The following is a 14,858-nucleotide window of genomic DNA, read 5'->3' on the forward strand; positions in this document are numbered from 1 at the left end:
GATGACCTGATTTTAGCTGGCCAGTACTGGTCTATTATGATCTGTTATTGCTTATTACTGGTAACCCAGCTTGAACAGCAGAGCCATGATGAGTAACCAGTAAAAACCAACAATAAAATACAAAACATAAATATACTGGTCTATGAAACCTTCTTAGCAAGTCTACGTCTTTTTTTGTCAGGAGGTCCGGTTAAAGAAAGTCAAGTAAAGAAACCAGTCGCCTGAGAGTGTAGAGAAAGCATCAAGTGAGTGTGTGTTTATGGGTAGATAGGGGTGGGGGTGAGGAATCTCAGACTGCCAGGCAAATACTTACCATTTGTCTGTGCAAGAGTGTCTGTAGGCCCCCAAATCCCTGCGTTTTGTATGGACAAATTGGCAGAACGCGGGGTCTTGTTTGCCCAGCCTCTCTGGAAGGCTGTGGGAAGTAGGTAGGCTGATGAGAGGTGGGTGGGAGAAATCCCCATCAAAGAGTCCCGTGCCTGGGAACAGAACAACTAGATGCCCTGGTCTGAGAAGCGGCCTCTGTCTGCAAGAACAAGGTCTAAAATAACCAGCAGGGAGACACATCTGCCTGGCCTGACCTGACCCGAATGAAAGTGACAAGAGGAAAAATAGTGTATTCACATCAAAGCAAAGGGGGCAAGAAAATTTTTTAAAAATAAATAAAATTATCAGGGGACATTACAATGTTTTCTGAAGGTTTTGCCATAAGAATAAATTATATTAATTATTTCATAATATTAATATTAAAATAAATTGAAATATTTTCTTTAAAAAAATATTTAAAAATGTAGAAGCGCAAGTACAAACATACATATTTTTAAGTGTGTTACATGTATTTGTTTGAAGTGATGGATATTGTATACCAAAATATAAGCAGTTACAATTAAAGTATGTGCACTGCCTATAAAGTCATACTTCAATAAGATATGGATGGGTGCTCAGGAAATGAGTCTGTGTGGGCGACTGCAGGTCTCTTTGAGGTGTGTGTAGCCTTGCGTGATGCCATATGATGATCGGTGCCTGTAGCTAATCATGTGACTAATCCTGTTAGTCTAAACATACCCGTTTCCTTTTTCTCACCGTCTTTCTGTCTCTCATCTGTTTCCAGGACACACTTCTTCTACCTCCACCACCTGACTTACTAACCATAGAAACATCACTTTAGAAATTTAACATGATCATTTAAACTTTTAAGAATGTCAAATGTATTATACTGTATGCTATTATAATGTGTCTTTCTCTTTAGGGTAGGGGGGAGTGGGCAAAGCTATGATCATTTTTACTAATATCATTCTATAGTCAAGAAGAAATATAATTACAGGCTGTTTGCTACTGAAAATATACTAATGTGCTAATAATATTAGAAATATAATGACTATAATATAATTTATGAAATATAATTTGATTTAAGAAATTTGACTTTTCAAAAACAAAGTAGTCTAGTGTCAACTTGCCTTATATTATATGTAAACTGTGTCAAGTCAGGGGTATGCATCTTTGATGTTCAGTTAATTCAAATTGGCATCTAAAAAGCATTGGTAATTCAATTCTGAACACACAGCCCTGTCATAGATTTTCAGTAAATACTCCATTACATGATATATTAATGATTTTAAATGGAAACTGATAAATGACTACCCATTAACATTTGATCATTTTTAGAAAAAATACTCACTTTATTCATAATTTCAAACTTCATATTTCAACACAGACTTTGTCTACTTTAAATAACATATGGAGTTGTCAAGCTTTTAACTGGTTCTCTCTTTTTTTAAACAACTGGTGAGTTTATCTTACATGGCAAGTTAAAGTTTTCAAGATTGAGAAAATCATGGAGCTACATATAATTCAGCTTATCTTTTTTTTTAAATACAGAGTGCCCTCTGCTGGATATTTACCAAAATACAATTTAACACTGTCAGGCAGATATATGTTTGATTAGTAATGTCTGTCAAGTCTTTCAGTCTTGTTTTGCAAATCACAACAAATCACAGCAAGAAATAGCCTAGTCTTTATCATTTAAGCAGTCTGATACAGATCCTATATGACTGACGAGCTCTATGTAACGAACCTGAAAATACTGATATATTGGTTGAATTTTCACTTCCCGCTGAGCTTTAGGACATCTCTCACCATAGCACCAATCCCATCAAAAATCAAGTGCAACTTTGTTTCACACATGAAAGCAGGTGTGGTCACCACTTTGTTCTTCTTGTCAATATGGGCTTCGTGAGGGTCAAAGGTTAAGGGTAATTCAGACAAACACAAACATTTATTACAGAGAAGTAAAAGACAAGAAAAATTGAAATTATGGCATGAAAAAATTTAACTTTTCATTTCATAATTATATCTCATGATAATGATTTAGTATGTCTTAATTTATATTTATATCAAAATTATGACTATGACATTAGTTAAATTGATCATTTTATAATTCTGACTTTGATGAGAAGAGAAGAGAAGAGAAGAGAAGAGAAGAGAAGAGAAGAGAAGAGAAGAGAAGAGAAGAGAAGAGAAGAGAAGAGAAGAGAAGAGAAGAGAAGAGACGAGACGAGACGAGACGAGACTGTTCAGGTAGGATATGGTGACTTCTTTGACAGTATGTTTGGCTCCCAGTGCAGTGATGGCTTGAGTAGTACCAGCATATGGCCACTTCCCACCTTCTTCCTCCTCATGACCCACCGTCACATCCACACCAGGAAGAACTTTCGCCGCCAGCACTGGAGATATACAGCACAACCTGGTGATCAAAAGACAAGTTGTTAGTGCTCTATTTGAAAACAGGTCTGTAAAGTCTGATTTGATTAATAAATAAAATAAAAGACCCAAAATTATTGGTCTATATAGATAGCAATAAATAATAACTAACCCAATTGGCTTTCCTGCATTATGGAAGTCCTTTAAAACTCGCTCAACTTCCTTGTTCACCTTACAGTCCTTTCCATCAACGGCAAATGTTGACCTGATGATAGTTAAGATAAATAGTAAAGAAGATAAAATACAGATAAAATAAGTTTTTATTTATCGCAATAATTCACATCACTTACAGGTTTTTAGCTGCACCAAAACCACCAGGAAAGATGACTGCATCATGATTACTGACATTCAGTTTTGCCAGGTCAGTGACGTTGCCCCTAGCGATACGTGCTGATTCTGATAAAACGTTCCTATATAATAAAGAAAAGATGAGCAAGATGGATTATTAATGTGTTCATGATTTTTCATAACACCTAAACTCGTCAAGTACCAATACATTAAAGTGTACAGTTTTGCTGAGGTATATAATGGACTGTTTTGACACTGTAATCATTCTGAAATCAAAATTTCCTAACTTCACCTGGACTCTTTCTCCACAGGCTGACCTTTGCCGTGGTCTATCACATGCATCTGAGGCACATCTGGAGCAAACATCTGAACTTCTGCACCTCCCCGACTTAGATGCACAAGGATTCTACATACACAAACAGAGCAATGCAAAGAATTCACACAAAATAAAAAGGTTTAAGCAATAGCACACATATCTAGGTCTCACTGAGAAGAAAATTCTGAAATCCTTAATATCAATATAAAACAATAAAAACTATTAAATAGCGTTTATATTTACAGTAGAGAAATCCTAAAGTCAAACTTAGCATGAAACCCATGCTGCAGCTGGTTCCTTGTTGGATGCATGTCCTTTATCAAGTTACAGGTTGTTGTGAACCCAAGAAAGAAACTAGTATGGTACTCACGCTGAAGCCTCATGGATTTCAGTGCCATCATAGACACCACATCCTGACAGCACCTAATAAAAGCAAAGATAAAGATACAGCTTTTTGGAGAGCAGGAAACAAACGCTATAGAAAACACCGGTTAAATTGCTTCAGTATATTAAAATATTCATCAAACGGCTGTCTGCGCCATCTTGCGTCCCGTTTAGTGATTAACAACCGTTACATGATCACTTCTGTAGTAATCTATAACTGTAACATAGTTGCAGTGTTCCTCCTGATTACCTGGTGGGGGTTATTTTGAGATCATGACAGTCAGATAGTGACTCATTATCTCGTGTACGTAAAATGAAAATGTTACTGATTTTTACTGTTTAATGCAAATGAGCAGACTAAAAACAGGGTACGTGACCCTACCAAAAATAACTACTTCCAATACATAATCATAACTAACCTAAAGCAAGCTCTCAACGAAAAATTGAGAAATTGTTGATGATACCTATTCATTTCACACAAGGTTGCTTTAAGATGGGACACTATAATATAATTTGACATACTGCGTCAATGACAGTCATGTGCAGCACCAGCATAAATAACTTTACTTACAACAGCGACTTTTGCGCCACTGCAGTTTGAAGTCGCATGAAACTGAGCAGCAGCGGTATATCTGAGGAGCACAGGACGGGACAGAGAGCGCAGCGCAAACATGGTGCGGAGTGACATGATGGAGGAGAGTGCGCTTCACAACCACGGTCTTCTTCAGAGTCACTGACATACCGAAGAACATGGACACATACCGCCACCTAACGTTTACTGTGCCAGTCTACATTGTGAATGTGGTGAACGGTACTACCACAGACAGTATAATGAATAACTTGACAGTATAGTTTGATCGCGTTGATTAATTTTATTTAATGACTACCATAACAACCTCCCACAATTAGACATTTTTATTTTAAACAACAACTATAAAGAACAAAGCATTAACCACGTAAGCTTCAAAATGATCATAGTAAGTTTTGAGCAACTTATTCGCCTTCGGTGAGATTCCATGTGTTATAGATATCCCTGCCTTTCTCTCCGACCCATAAGAGCAAGTAGCTGCATTTCTCGGCCTCTTCTTTGCGGCGTAACGGCTTAAACTTTCTCCATGTGTCTCATGTGTCTAATGTTGCATGTGTCTGGGAGATTCTGTGATTCCCAGTCCATTCGCCGGCAGCATCCATGTTTTCATATCTAAAGTTTACTGTGCAATCTGCATAAGAGACGGCCTCTAATCAAGACACGTGAATGTGAGGGTCAACGACCTCCTCTCCAACTAATAATCATTTAAAAATAATAATCATTTTATTTAGATATTTAATAACTTTCAATTACGTCCCATTGCTGTAGGCTATATAGGTTATTTTCTTAAGGAATTAAGATAGTAACGAACAAAGAACTATAGTTTTGACTAGTTTAACCATACTAGTTGACATTAAAGGCGTGTAATAAACAAGAAGAAGTGCATTCTTAAATATATCTCAAATGTAAATATATTAATTAGGTTTCTACCCCTACATTATGAGAACATCCAGCTGTCCCCATGCAGAAGGTGTTCTTTGAGAAGGTTGACGGTTGTTACATTATTAGCTCAGTACAAAAACCGTTATGCCTATGGAAAGTCCTCATAATGAAAGGCGTACCAGGCAGTACCTGTGTGTCTGAAAGAGTTTTGCCTGTCTTGAACACTAAAACTGCCATTGTTGTGTCTGACGGATAACATAAAACTAGGGAGAGCGGAGGATGAATCATAAGCCAAACAGACCACAACTTGCCTTTGTTTGTACTGATTTGGTGTATGTTTACAACACTTATGTGCACACTTTAGGACCACAATAAACAGACAAATGAAAATTATATAAGATTATTTATTAACCACAGAGTATGTAGACCAAGGTGAAATATTTAAATCTTTCATACTGATGGAGCTGAAAAAAACTGTTTGAACTGTTTGAAAACTGTTTGAGCACACGGTGTAATGGCAGCAAAAGACAGGATTGCTTTTATATTTTCACATGTTTATGGTGGGATAAATTATTCAAGCAGAACTTCAGAGGTAGGCATTTTCTTTTGAGATCAGGTTTGACAAATGTTAGAGAAAAGGGATATGTTATGGCTTGAAAATCCTAGTCAGTGCAGTTACTGTGGCTATTTTAAGAGACACAGTCTGCACACACAGACTAAGTCACTTGCACAGCAGTTCCTCCTCTCCTTCTCTGTATGCCTCCCTCTAGTGGTCACAGCCAAACAGCTCCTGAGACACCTTGTGCTGTTCAGGCATGATTCTGGCCATCATCATAGTCATGGGACTTGCATATTGGTAGTAATGGTTACCGATCACAACCGTCACACCCTTGGGTCCACACATTGCAGCATCAACCTTTTTAAAGTGTGTTATGGTTCCTTCCTTCACAGGCACGCGTGGGGTGGCTTTCAAGTCAACATCATAAACTGTTTGACCTATAGTAGAAAAGACAGTAAGTTTTCTGTCACTAGATGACAAATGCTTGTAATGAGAATAGACAATCTACAGTATTTTACAGAACAAGCATGCCAATGCTTATACCTTTGATGACATGAGCAATGTGATGGTCTGCGCACACAAAGGCAGCATCTACGGGACCCTCAATTCCCAGGACCTCCTTCAGGGGTTTGGGGTAACCTTCCAGGTGTGTGTGTGGCTCTCCAACTTTGTACACAAACACCTCATTGTCCTGCACATGGAACAGAACATATGAGAAGATGAATGCAGACATTTTCACTTCATTGAGTACAGTACAATAGTTTAAGTGACACATAATATTATAAAGTCTTTGAAAGTCATTTGGTGCACAAAAGAACCTTGATCATGTAAAGATGGCCTTCATAAGAAAAGACTGCATCCACTTCACAGTGCAACTCTTTGAAAGCACTCTCAATTGTGTCTGAATGAAACTTATCACCAGTAATGCTGAGGAAGTGGTGCCCTGGGGAAGAGAAACATGGATTTGTTTTAAAGGTGATTGTATCAGTGAACCTTCTGAAATTGCATTTGTTAAATTAGTGACTTGCTATTGTATATTGGTATACAGTACATATGATAAGAAATAGCACACGGGCAAGAGAGCTTTTGTCCCTGAATATAAGGTTGTGATTCTGCCATAGGCTGCATGTGATCACAGACATGCTGATATTGTAAAGGCAGTGCAATTGTGTACCACTTTAGCAAATGGTTTTGCTTTTATACAATAATTTAATATTGAGTATATTACATTTTAGACACAACATTGCCAGCTAAATTGTCTGTTTGTGTTCTGACCATAAAAACAGTTCATAAAAACATTACAGCCACATGGTGCAAACATTGCATCTGTGTATGAATCTGTGTTTTCAACAAATCAGTTAAATGAATGATTCAATGACTCATGAATGGTTCAGTGACTCACAAATGTTCAGTGAATGATTCAGTGACTCACATTCAATGACGCCACCCTAAATAGTAGCCTTGAACATTATTTAAGGCAGTTAGTATGCAAAGTGGGATGCAGGGTCTGCATTTTTGAAGGAATCGTTCGAGTAAATGATTCATTGACTCGCTTATAAAAGCCACCTGCGTCGTGACATAACCTGAAATTCCTGTCACTATAATGCTGTCTGGATGAAATAACAATGGGAAACTCACCTCTGAAAGCATAAACACTGCCATCGTCATCAGATGTAATAGCATCCAAGTGCACACGGCTGCACTGTTCTCTCTCAATGTGGTCATCAGTGCTCTTTTGTCCTAGAGAGACACCAGATTCCAAGTTCTTCTTTTTTTCTAATGCTAAATTGCTTTCTCCAGCCGTATAACTTTTCCAAACTTGCATGTTCATTATTACACTTACCAAAATGTGTGCATCTCATGAAGTAATCACGGGTCTCCTTTGGATATTTGCCATGGACTTCTCCCGTAACTGGGTCAAACTTGGAGAACTGATGACCATGAAAGCAGTAATAATGATCCATGTAACGGAAGGCTCCGGTGCAGTTGGGCATGCTCTTGAATTCTTTCTCATCAACCTTCTTGGTCTTCATATTGAAGTGGTAGATCTCATCACCTTTGGAGGATTGTGAAGAAATGTAGACACAACAAAACCTCTCAACATACTTATTGCATTTCCACCATGTTTTAACCTCTGCAGATAGAAAAAGACCACAATATCCTATAATACCTTTGAAAAAGATTACGGTGTCATCAGTGCAGTCTGGCTTGGGACACTCCACTGCAGCATCCAAATGGTCAGGAATTCCAGGGAATATTTCAGAGATATCCTTGGGATAGTCCTTCTCTAGCTTGTGCTTGTAGTAGCTGAAGACCTTAGTGTCCTTTAATGGTGTTAAAGAAGAGTCTAGTTTACATGTCTGATACATTAGAAACTGCATTTAAGAGAATGTTACTTACCAGGAAGAAGAACTGGTGGTCATGGTGGTCTGGGCTGTCTTCAGAGTGCATGCGGAATGCAGCGTCCACATGTCCCAGGTGATGATGGTCGTCCAGCTCAGGGAAAGTTTCATTAGACGGCTCAGCCTTGCCATGGAAACCCTTGAACAGGTGGTCACCTTCAGTCAAAAATCAAAGAGAAAGGTCAGATAAAAGGCCAATAAGATCATGAGGTAATTACAAATTCTCTATCAAATGTTCATATTATATATATTTAGATTATTTGTATTTATTTAGCCTACTTGTTTATTTCTCACTGATAAAAGTCTGACTTCTCTGATCAACCATCTCTCACCCTTGAAGAAATAAGGAATTCCCTCCTCGTTCACAGCAACTGCGTCAAACTCCATTCCTTCACAGCGGTCAAGCTTAGCACCATGGTGCAATTCATGCTTATGTCCGTCAGGTTCAGGTTCATCTGAAGAAAGAAAAAAAAAACGTTATATCATGAAATATGTGTCTTAATGGAATCAGAATATACTAGTACATCGCTTTCATTTACTGCCCACTTAGAGAAATTGTTTTGATTTAGCCATTTACAAGACCCACCTTTTTGAGCATGACCTTCCATATGATGGCTGAACACACAAAAAAGATGAAGTGGATGTTAAAATGACAGATTACAACACACTGCAATATCCCTAAATCTAACAAAAGAGTAGTATGTCTGTAATGTTACATTTTCAGCTATCAGACCATTACATTTAACGATTTGAAGAGTTTCTAATAAACCAAAAATTTACTAAATTAAATTTGACCTTTTTACATACCATTTTTATATGCGTTTTAAAACCAAGACATGAGTCCAAATTAACCCCTAAGTATTTATATTCTGAAACAACCTGTAATCTCTCTCCCGAAATGAAAATAACCCATTTTATATCAACACTATGTCCTTTTGAAAAGAACATACAAGCTGTTTTTGACACGTTTAATTTCAGATGACTCTGATTGAGCCAGGATATGATTTTTGCCAGAACATCTGTCAACTTATTTGCAACCTCTTCTGCATTTTTACCATGCGTGAAAATGACTATCGTCAGCATACATTATATTACATTGTTGACACCATGGGTAAATCATTAATATACATGCTGAAGAGAATTGGCCCCAATATGGGCCCTTGTGGAACGCCAGTTGAAAGGAATAGTTAATTAGATTTGTAATTATCAATTTTTACTACCTGAGAACGGCAAGAGAGATAAGATTCAATTAAATTTAGAGATCTTGTCGAAAAATTAAAATTGAGTAATTTTTGTAAAAGAATATTATGATTTACCTTATCAAACGCCTTCTGTAAATCAAGAAATACAGCCCCTACCACTCCACCTTTATCCATTAATGCCTTTACCTTTTCAATAAAATAACAAGTAGCCTTTTCTGTTGAATGATTTATCCTAAAGCCAAACTGCATCAGATGTAATTGAAAAGGACTATTATTAAAATGGTCAATATTTTGCTTAGCCACCAGTTTTTCAAAAACTTTTGATAAAACTGGTGGCTGGTGGTGATGGCGCAGTGGATAAGACACATGCCTTTGGTGTGAGAGACCCGGGTTCGAATCCACTGTGAGACACCAATGTGTCCCTGAGCAAGATACTTAACCCCTAGTTGCTCCAGAGGCGTGCGACCTCTGACATATATAGCAATTGTAGTCGCTTTGGATAAAAAAGCGTCAGCTAAATGAATAAATGTAAATGATATTGTGGGGAGGACACTAATTGGCCTATAATTGCTGTTAAATGGGGATCATGGGGATCGCCTCCCTTAAATATAGGGGCCACAAGCGTCGGTTTCCAAGAGGTAGGGAATCTACCTTGATCTAACGAACTATTAATGATATGTGTTACAGGGTTAACTATTGAGGAACTAATTTTTTCAATAAAAGTGTGTCTATACCATAGAGATCTTTAGCCCTTGAGGACTTAAGAGAGATGACTACCTTTTCAACATCTAACTTACTGGTCCTAATACTAAAGCTGTCTCACTAGCATTATTTGCTCGTAAATATGGTTGTTGTACTTTGAAACTTTGAGAAATTTTATCCACTGAATCAATAAAATAGTAATTAAAGGCCTGTGCCACATCAATTGGGCTCTGTAAAATTGTATCATTAATCTTCGATTCAATTGGCTTTGATATTATTTTGCCCAGTTAATTTTTTAATCTGTTTCCATATAGTTTTTGAGTTATCATGAGCATTTTCAATAACTGTGATTAAAAAATCTGCCTTTGCTTTCCTTAATAGCCTTACTACCTTATTTCTTAACATTACAAATTTATTTCTATCATGAGCCATCTTTGATCTTGTTGCTAATTTTAAAGCGTTATCGCGTTCCTTCATTTTTTTAATATTATCATTCACCCAGGGGAGGGTGTTTCTTGTACCTACATTTCATCTTGACTGAAAAATCACTAATTGTAGATTGTAACTTTTCTGTAAAGATTTGACTAGCTGTTTCTGAATCAGTATTATGTAATAAATCTTCCCAGTTCATATTTTTTTTATAGCTACATTAAAATCATCTTGCTTATTTTTTGGAATACCAAAGAATTCCTTATTACTGGCATGTATATTGAATCGCTTGTTAGTTAATTTTGTAGATATAAGCACCATATTATGATCTGACAACCCTGTTATCATATTATAAGACTGTGTGATTCGTACCGGTCTATTACTAAATATTAAATCAATCTGGGTACTAGTACTATTTGTTATTCGTGTCGGACCTTTGACCATTTGAACCAGATTAAAACCATCAGCGATTTACTTAAGCTTCTTCCTCACGATTTTGTCTTCCCAATTTAAATTAAAATCACCCATAACAATAACTTGTTTCTTAAAATCACACTGACATAATACCTTCTTGAGTTCATCATAAAAGCTATTATTTAAAGCAGGTGCCCGAAAAATAACTATAAGTGAAAACAACATCTGAGATGATAGAATCATATTTAAACCTATACATTCTAGATCAACAGGATTTTGCCATAGGATTTCATTACAACGGATAGTGTCTCTCACATAAATCATAACTCCCCCTCCTTTCATTTCAATTCGATCCTTTCTGTAAACATCATAACCTGAGGCATTTAAAGCTGCTGATGGAGAGTTAGCATGGAGCCAGGTTTCCGATAAACAGAGAAAATCTAAATTATATTCTATATTTTATATAATTGTAATACTACTGTATTAATCAACCTTATAATTAAATCTTGCCCTTGTGCCATAGGCTACTGTAAACGTGTTTGGCTCTTATGAAAAATAGCTTACAGTTTCTCAGTTGCAAGTCACTTTGGATAAAAGCATATTGTAAATGAGTAAATGTAAGTGTAAAACTGTTTAAAGTAAATGCAAGAATTTAATAAGTTAAAGAGCAAGCAGTCAAAGGTGAAGAAATCAAAAAAAATAATAATCATCATAATTTTTACTCATATGTTAATTTAATACACTTATAATACACTGGGGAAAAAAAGATTCATTGAATTTATAAAAAAAATTTAGGTAAGTGTTTGCAATCAATTTATTTTAGCTACATTTAAATGAATAAATTTAGTTGACTAACTTTCAACATTTTTAAAATTAGATGTAGCTAAAATAAATTGTTTGCAACCACTTACCTTAAAAAAAATGTAGTGTAATTTTTTTCAGTGCAATATACACATTATTATGATTCATTTTAAGCCTGTAAAAACTATGTGTTGACAGATGTGTGTGTGTGTGTGTGTGTGTTTACTCACGAAGCAGCAGCGAGGCTCAGAGAGAGAGCCAGGCACAGACTGAGCGTTTGAACGAGCTTCATGGTCAGCAGGGTCCTCTGGTGAGACAGAGCTCAGCTGGAGAAGGTACAGCACAAACTGATGTCCCCAATTTATACCCTCCTCCACCACAGACTATCTTGCAAGCACACTGGAGACGGCACGTACGCCCCCCGTTTGCGTAGGAAGGGACATTCAGTTACATGCCCACACTAAACAATACACGTATAAATGCAGGTTTGCACGTATCCCCTGACTTGCCCATCCACAAGCTGGTCAAGGTTCAAGGAATTTTCCGGCTGGGGTATTTGGGTTGGTACAGGTAATATGAGTTGAACAATGCAAAGATCCATGTATAATGAGGTAATGAGACTTGGCATGTATTATGAAGTATTATCAGAAGCCCCTTGCATGTCAGAATTGGCATGATGGATATCATATATGCACTAGCATGCATGTTCAAACTTTCTTGCTTAGGAATATACAGAAGAGAACTCCGCATTTTATGCTGCTGTATATGGTAACTGCATGCACATTATTTCTCCTATTTCTTTATTGACAAATTCCATTTTTTTTTTTAATTTGATAGTTCAAAAATTGAATAACATGGAGGTGTATGCATAACCCCAAACAAGTTCACAATTCTAAGCATTGTAAACAAAGCCACATTCATGTATGAAGCATGTAGTGTAAAAATGATGAAGCTATCAGATAGGTTGCTCACTATAAAAAAATAATAATTCAAAAGTCTCTATAGTTTTTTGGCCCATTGTTTCAATTTGTTGGACAATTCTCGTACAATTTGAAGGATTTGAAAGAACAAAAGCATGCATAAATTGCAGAAACAGAATTTATTGATGAAAATGTATATAAAAAGATGATGAATGATGCATTTATATAGCGCTTTATTGTGTATTGCTGTACACCCAAAGCGCTTTACAATTATGTGGGGGGGTCTCTCCTCAACCACCACCAGTGTGCAGCATCCACTTGGATGATGCGATGGCAGCCACACTACAACGGCGCCAGTGCGCTCACCACACACCAGCTACAGGTGGAGAGGAGAGAGAGTCATAGAGCCAATCACGTGTATGGGGATTATTAGGAGGCCATGATAGACAAGGGCCAGTAGAGGGAATTTGGCCAGGACACCGGGGTTAAACCCCTACTCTTTACGAGAAGTGCCATGGGATTTTTAATGACCACAGAGAGTCAGGACCTCGGTTTAACGTCTCATCCGAAAGACGATGATGAAAAGTCAGCGTGAGCACAAATACATGTTTGCTCTGTTGCTTTGCATGTACACTGCCCTCCAAAAGTTTGGAAACACCCTAGAAAAGTGGAGTTTTTAATTTGTGATCATTTTGCACTGATAAGGGACAACACAGACTATGAAAACATATTTTATTACATAAACAGTTTATACATAGAAAAAACTTCTCCACCATTAGCAGCTATTACAGCTCTGCATAATCTGGGCATCCGAGCTGTCAGTTTATTCAAACATTGACTTTGAATTGGAAATCAATTGTTGAAGCTCCAGTATTAAGGTGTGCTGACCCAAAAATCTTTTAAAAACCTGGGCCAAGTTTAAACCAGTAACCAGGCATCACAGCTGGCAAAGGGGCATGTCTGACTTTGACATGTATATATTGCCATTATTATGTTTTATTGCTGGTCTTCATTGATAATGTCAAATTACTTTAATGTATTTGCACCAAAAAATGATAAAGATTTATGCTGATATTGTCCAAAACCACACTTTGCCAGGGGTGTTTCCAAACTTTTGGAGGGCAGTGTAGGCTATAGGTCTGAATTTTCTAGAAAACCCAAATAAATGGTTAAATGATACCCATTGATTGATTGATTGTCTGTTATTTTCCCAAATAACATAGACAATCAATACGAAGTGCTGACCTCTGCAGTTTAGCTTGATTTGGTGATCATTAACAGAGACTGTTTTGCAGACAAACGCCACACGACGGAGATCCGGCACGATGTCGGAGAACTTTAAGCCCTGCAAACCTGTCTCTATAACATTAAATTAAACCACTTACCCGAGATAACACAGAACCGCCCCTCATTCCATCCTCTCTCTCACTCTCCCTGTTGGTCTAGTCGCACTGAGTAGCACATAGAGAAGTTTTGAAATCAGTTTGCCCACCTCAGAACCGGTCTAAACCTCTGGTGTAAAACTTGCGCCTATTCCGCCTAAGGAATTAATAATAATGCTTCGACAACTGAGTGGATTGGCAAAACAATGGTTAAAAGACTGTTGCTCCCCCTGCTGGACAAGAACCGGCTCAGCATCCCAACCAACTGTCTGCTTTGTCACTGCTTGTCCATTAACATCACAAATGTTAAAATGAATGAATGCCCCCCAAAAATGAAGTAACATAAAAGGTAGCACCCACAAAAATATTGCTGTCAAGGCACTAATATGTGTGTAAACAGTTTAAATCATAAATCAACCAGTAAGGAAAAGGCAAGTAATGTAAGCAAAGAGCATTATGCATAATGCCCACTGCAAGCGGTTAAGTAACATGCAGGGTCAAGGGTTTAAAAGCAAACCAAACAGAGGTTGTGAAAAGAACAGACGAAGTAGAGCACTAATAATGGATTAAAGCTTCCATAAAGACCTATAGTCGGCTGCATATATGAAAAAAAAACACCTGACCCTAAAAAAATCTAACAAAAGGTTTCTCAGTTGTTTTTTGTAGTATTAGGTGTCCTTAATAACATACTAAAAGTTTACCAAAGTTTGACCACTAGAAAGGTGTAATTTTCAAGACGGTGTCCAATATGGGCAGGAAGCCCTTAAAATATCCTAACTCCTTCATTATTTGACCTAGCCAAGTAATCTTGGTATCTAACCCCATGTT

General features: G+C 37.2%; 2 protein-coding genes across 6 annotated transcripts; both read right to left on the reverse strand.

Annotated features, from left to right (window-relative positions):
• Positions 1 to 313: 313 nt before the first annotated feature.
• Positions 314 to 4,491, reverse strand: LOC306876221 (glutamine amidotransferase-like class 1 domain-containing protein 3, mitochondrial). 3 transcript variants are annotated; one of them, XR_013784808.1, is made up of 9 exons: positions 4,320 to 4,480; positions 3,735 to 3,787; positions 3,341 to 3,454; positions 3,051 to 3,170; positions 2,873 to 2,965; positions 2,587 to 2,743; positions 2,075 to 2,232; positions 1,084 to 1,144; positions 314 to 526 (listed from the first exon to the last, which is right to left on the reverse strand). XR_013784808.1 is itself a non-coding variant. In XM_079427228.1 (7 exons), the coding sequence occupies exons 1-7, from the start codon at positions 4,434 to 4,436 to the stop codon at positions 2,104 to 2,106; spliced, it is 783 nt and encodes a 260-aa protein (XP_079283354.1). In that variant the 5' UTR covers positions 4,437 to 4,491; the 3' UTR covers positions 1,654 to 2,103. The 3 variants fall into 3 exon arrangements, 2 of the variants coding, with proteins under 2 accessions (XP_079283354.1, XP_079283353.1); XM_079427228.1 differs by lacking the exons at positions 314 to 526; positions 1,084 to 1,144 and having other exon boundaries at positions 1,654 to 2,232; positions 4,320 to 4,491; XM_079427227.1 differs by lacking the exons at positions 314 to 526; positions 1,084 to 1,144 and having other exon boundaries at positions 1,664 to 2,232; positions 3,608 to 3,787; positions 4,320 to 4,447.
• Positions 4,492 to 5,604: 1,113 nt separating this feature from the next.
• On the reverse strand, positions 5,605 to 14,218 carry LOC306875922 (hemopexin). Of its 3 annotated transcripts, none has more exons than XM_079426742.1 (11): positions 14,034 to 14,218; positions 11,959 to 12,054; positions 8,767 to 8,795; positions 8,513 to 8,635; positions 8,179 to 8,336; positions 7,949 to 8,102; positions 7,622 to 7,834; positions 7,417 to 7,518; positions 6,597 to 6,721; positions 6,322 to 6,469; positions 5,606 to 6,215 (listed from the first exon to the last, which is right to left on the reverse strand). In XM_079426742.1, exons 2-11 carry the CDS (start codon positions 12,018 to 12,020, stop codon positions 5,986 to 5,988), a joined length of 1,344 nt encoding a protein of 447 aa, XP_079282868.1. In that variant the 5' UTR covers positions 12,021 to 12,054; positions 14,034 to 14,218; the 3' UTR covers positions 5,606 to 5,985. The 3 variants fall into 3 exon arrangements, with proteins under 3 accessions (XP_079282869.1, XP_079282868.1, XP_079282867.1); XM_079426741.1 differs by having other exon boundaries at positions 11,959 to 12,035; positions 14,034 to 14,208; XM_079426743.1 differs by lacking the exon at positions 11,959 to 12,054 and having other exon boundaries at positions 5,605 to 6,215.
• Positions 14,219 to 14,858: the final 640 nt, after the last annotated feature.

This window comes from Barbus barbus (assembly GCF_936440315.1).
Source record: "Barbus barbus genome assembly, chromosome: 10".
NCBI lineage: Eukaryota > Metazoa > Chordata > Actinopteri > Cypriniformes > Cyprinidae > Barbus > Barbus barbus.

What these genes read in the sequence shown, in the direction of transcription:
- LOC306875922 (XM_079426741.1), bottom strand. Translation starts at nt 14,060, where the DNA reads ATGAGGGGCGGTTCTGTGTTATCTCGG. An exon ending in CTGAGCCTCGCTGCTGCTTC is followed by an intron (nt 8,796 to 11,958) that starts GTGAGTAAACAC and finishes TTGTGTGTTCAG; the next exon opens with CCATCATATGGAAGGTCATG. An exon ending in CATTGCTCATGTCATCAAAG is followed by an intron (nt 6,216 to 6,321) that starts GTATAAGCATTG and finishes TTTCTACTATAG; the next exon opens with GTCAAACAGTTTATGATGTT.
- LOC306876221 (XM_079427227.1), bottom strand. Translation starts at nt 4,357, where the DNA reads ATGCGACTTCAAACTGCAGTGGCGCAAAAGTCGCTGTT. An exon ending in GACTTTAGGATTTCTCTACT is followed by an intron (nt 3,455 to 3,607) that starts GTAAATATAAAC and finishes TTGTGTATGTAG; the next exon opens with AATCCTTGTGCATCTAAGTC. An exon ending in ATACTGTCAAAGAAGTCACC is followed by an intron (nt 2,233 to 2,586) that starts ATATCCTACCTG and finishes TTTGACCCTCAC; the next exon opens with GAAGCCCATATTGACAAGAA.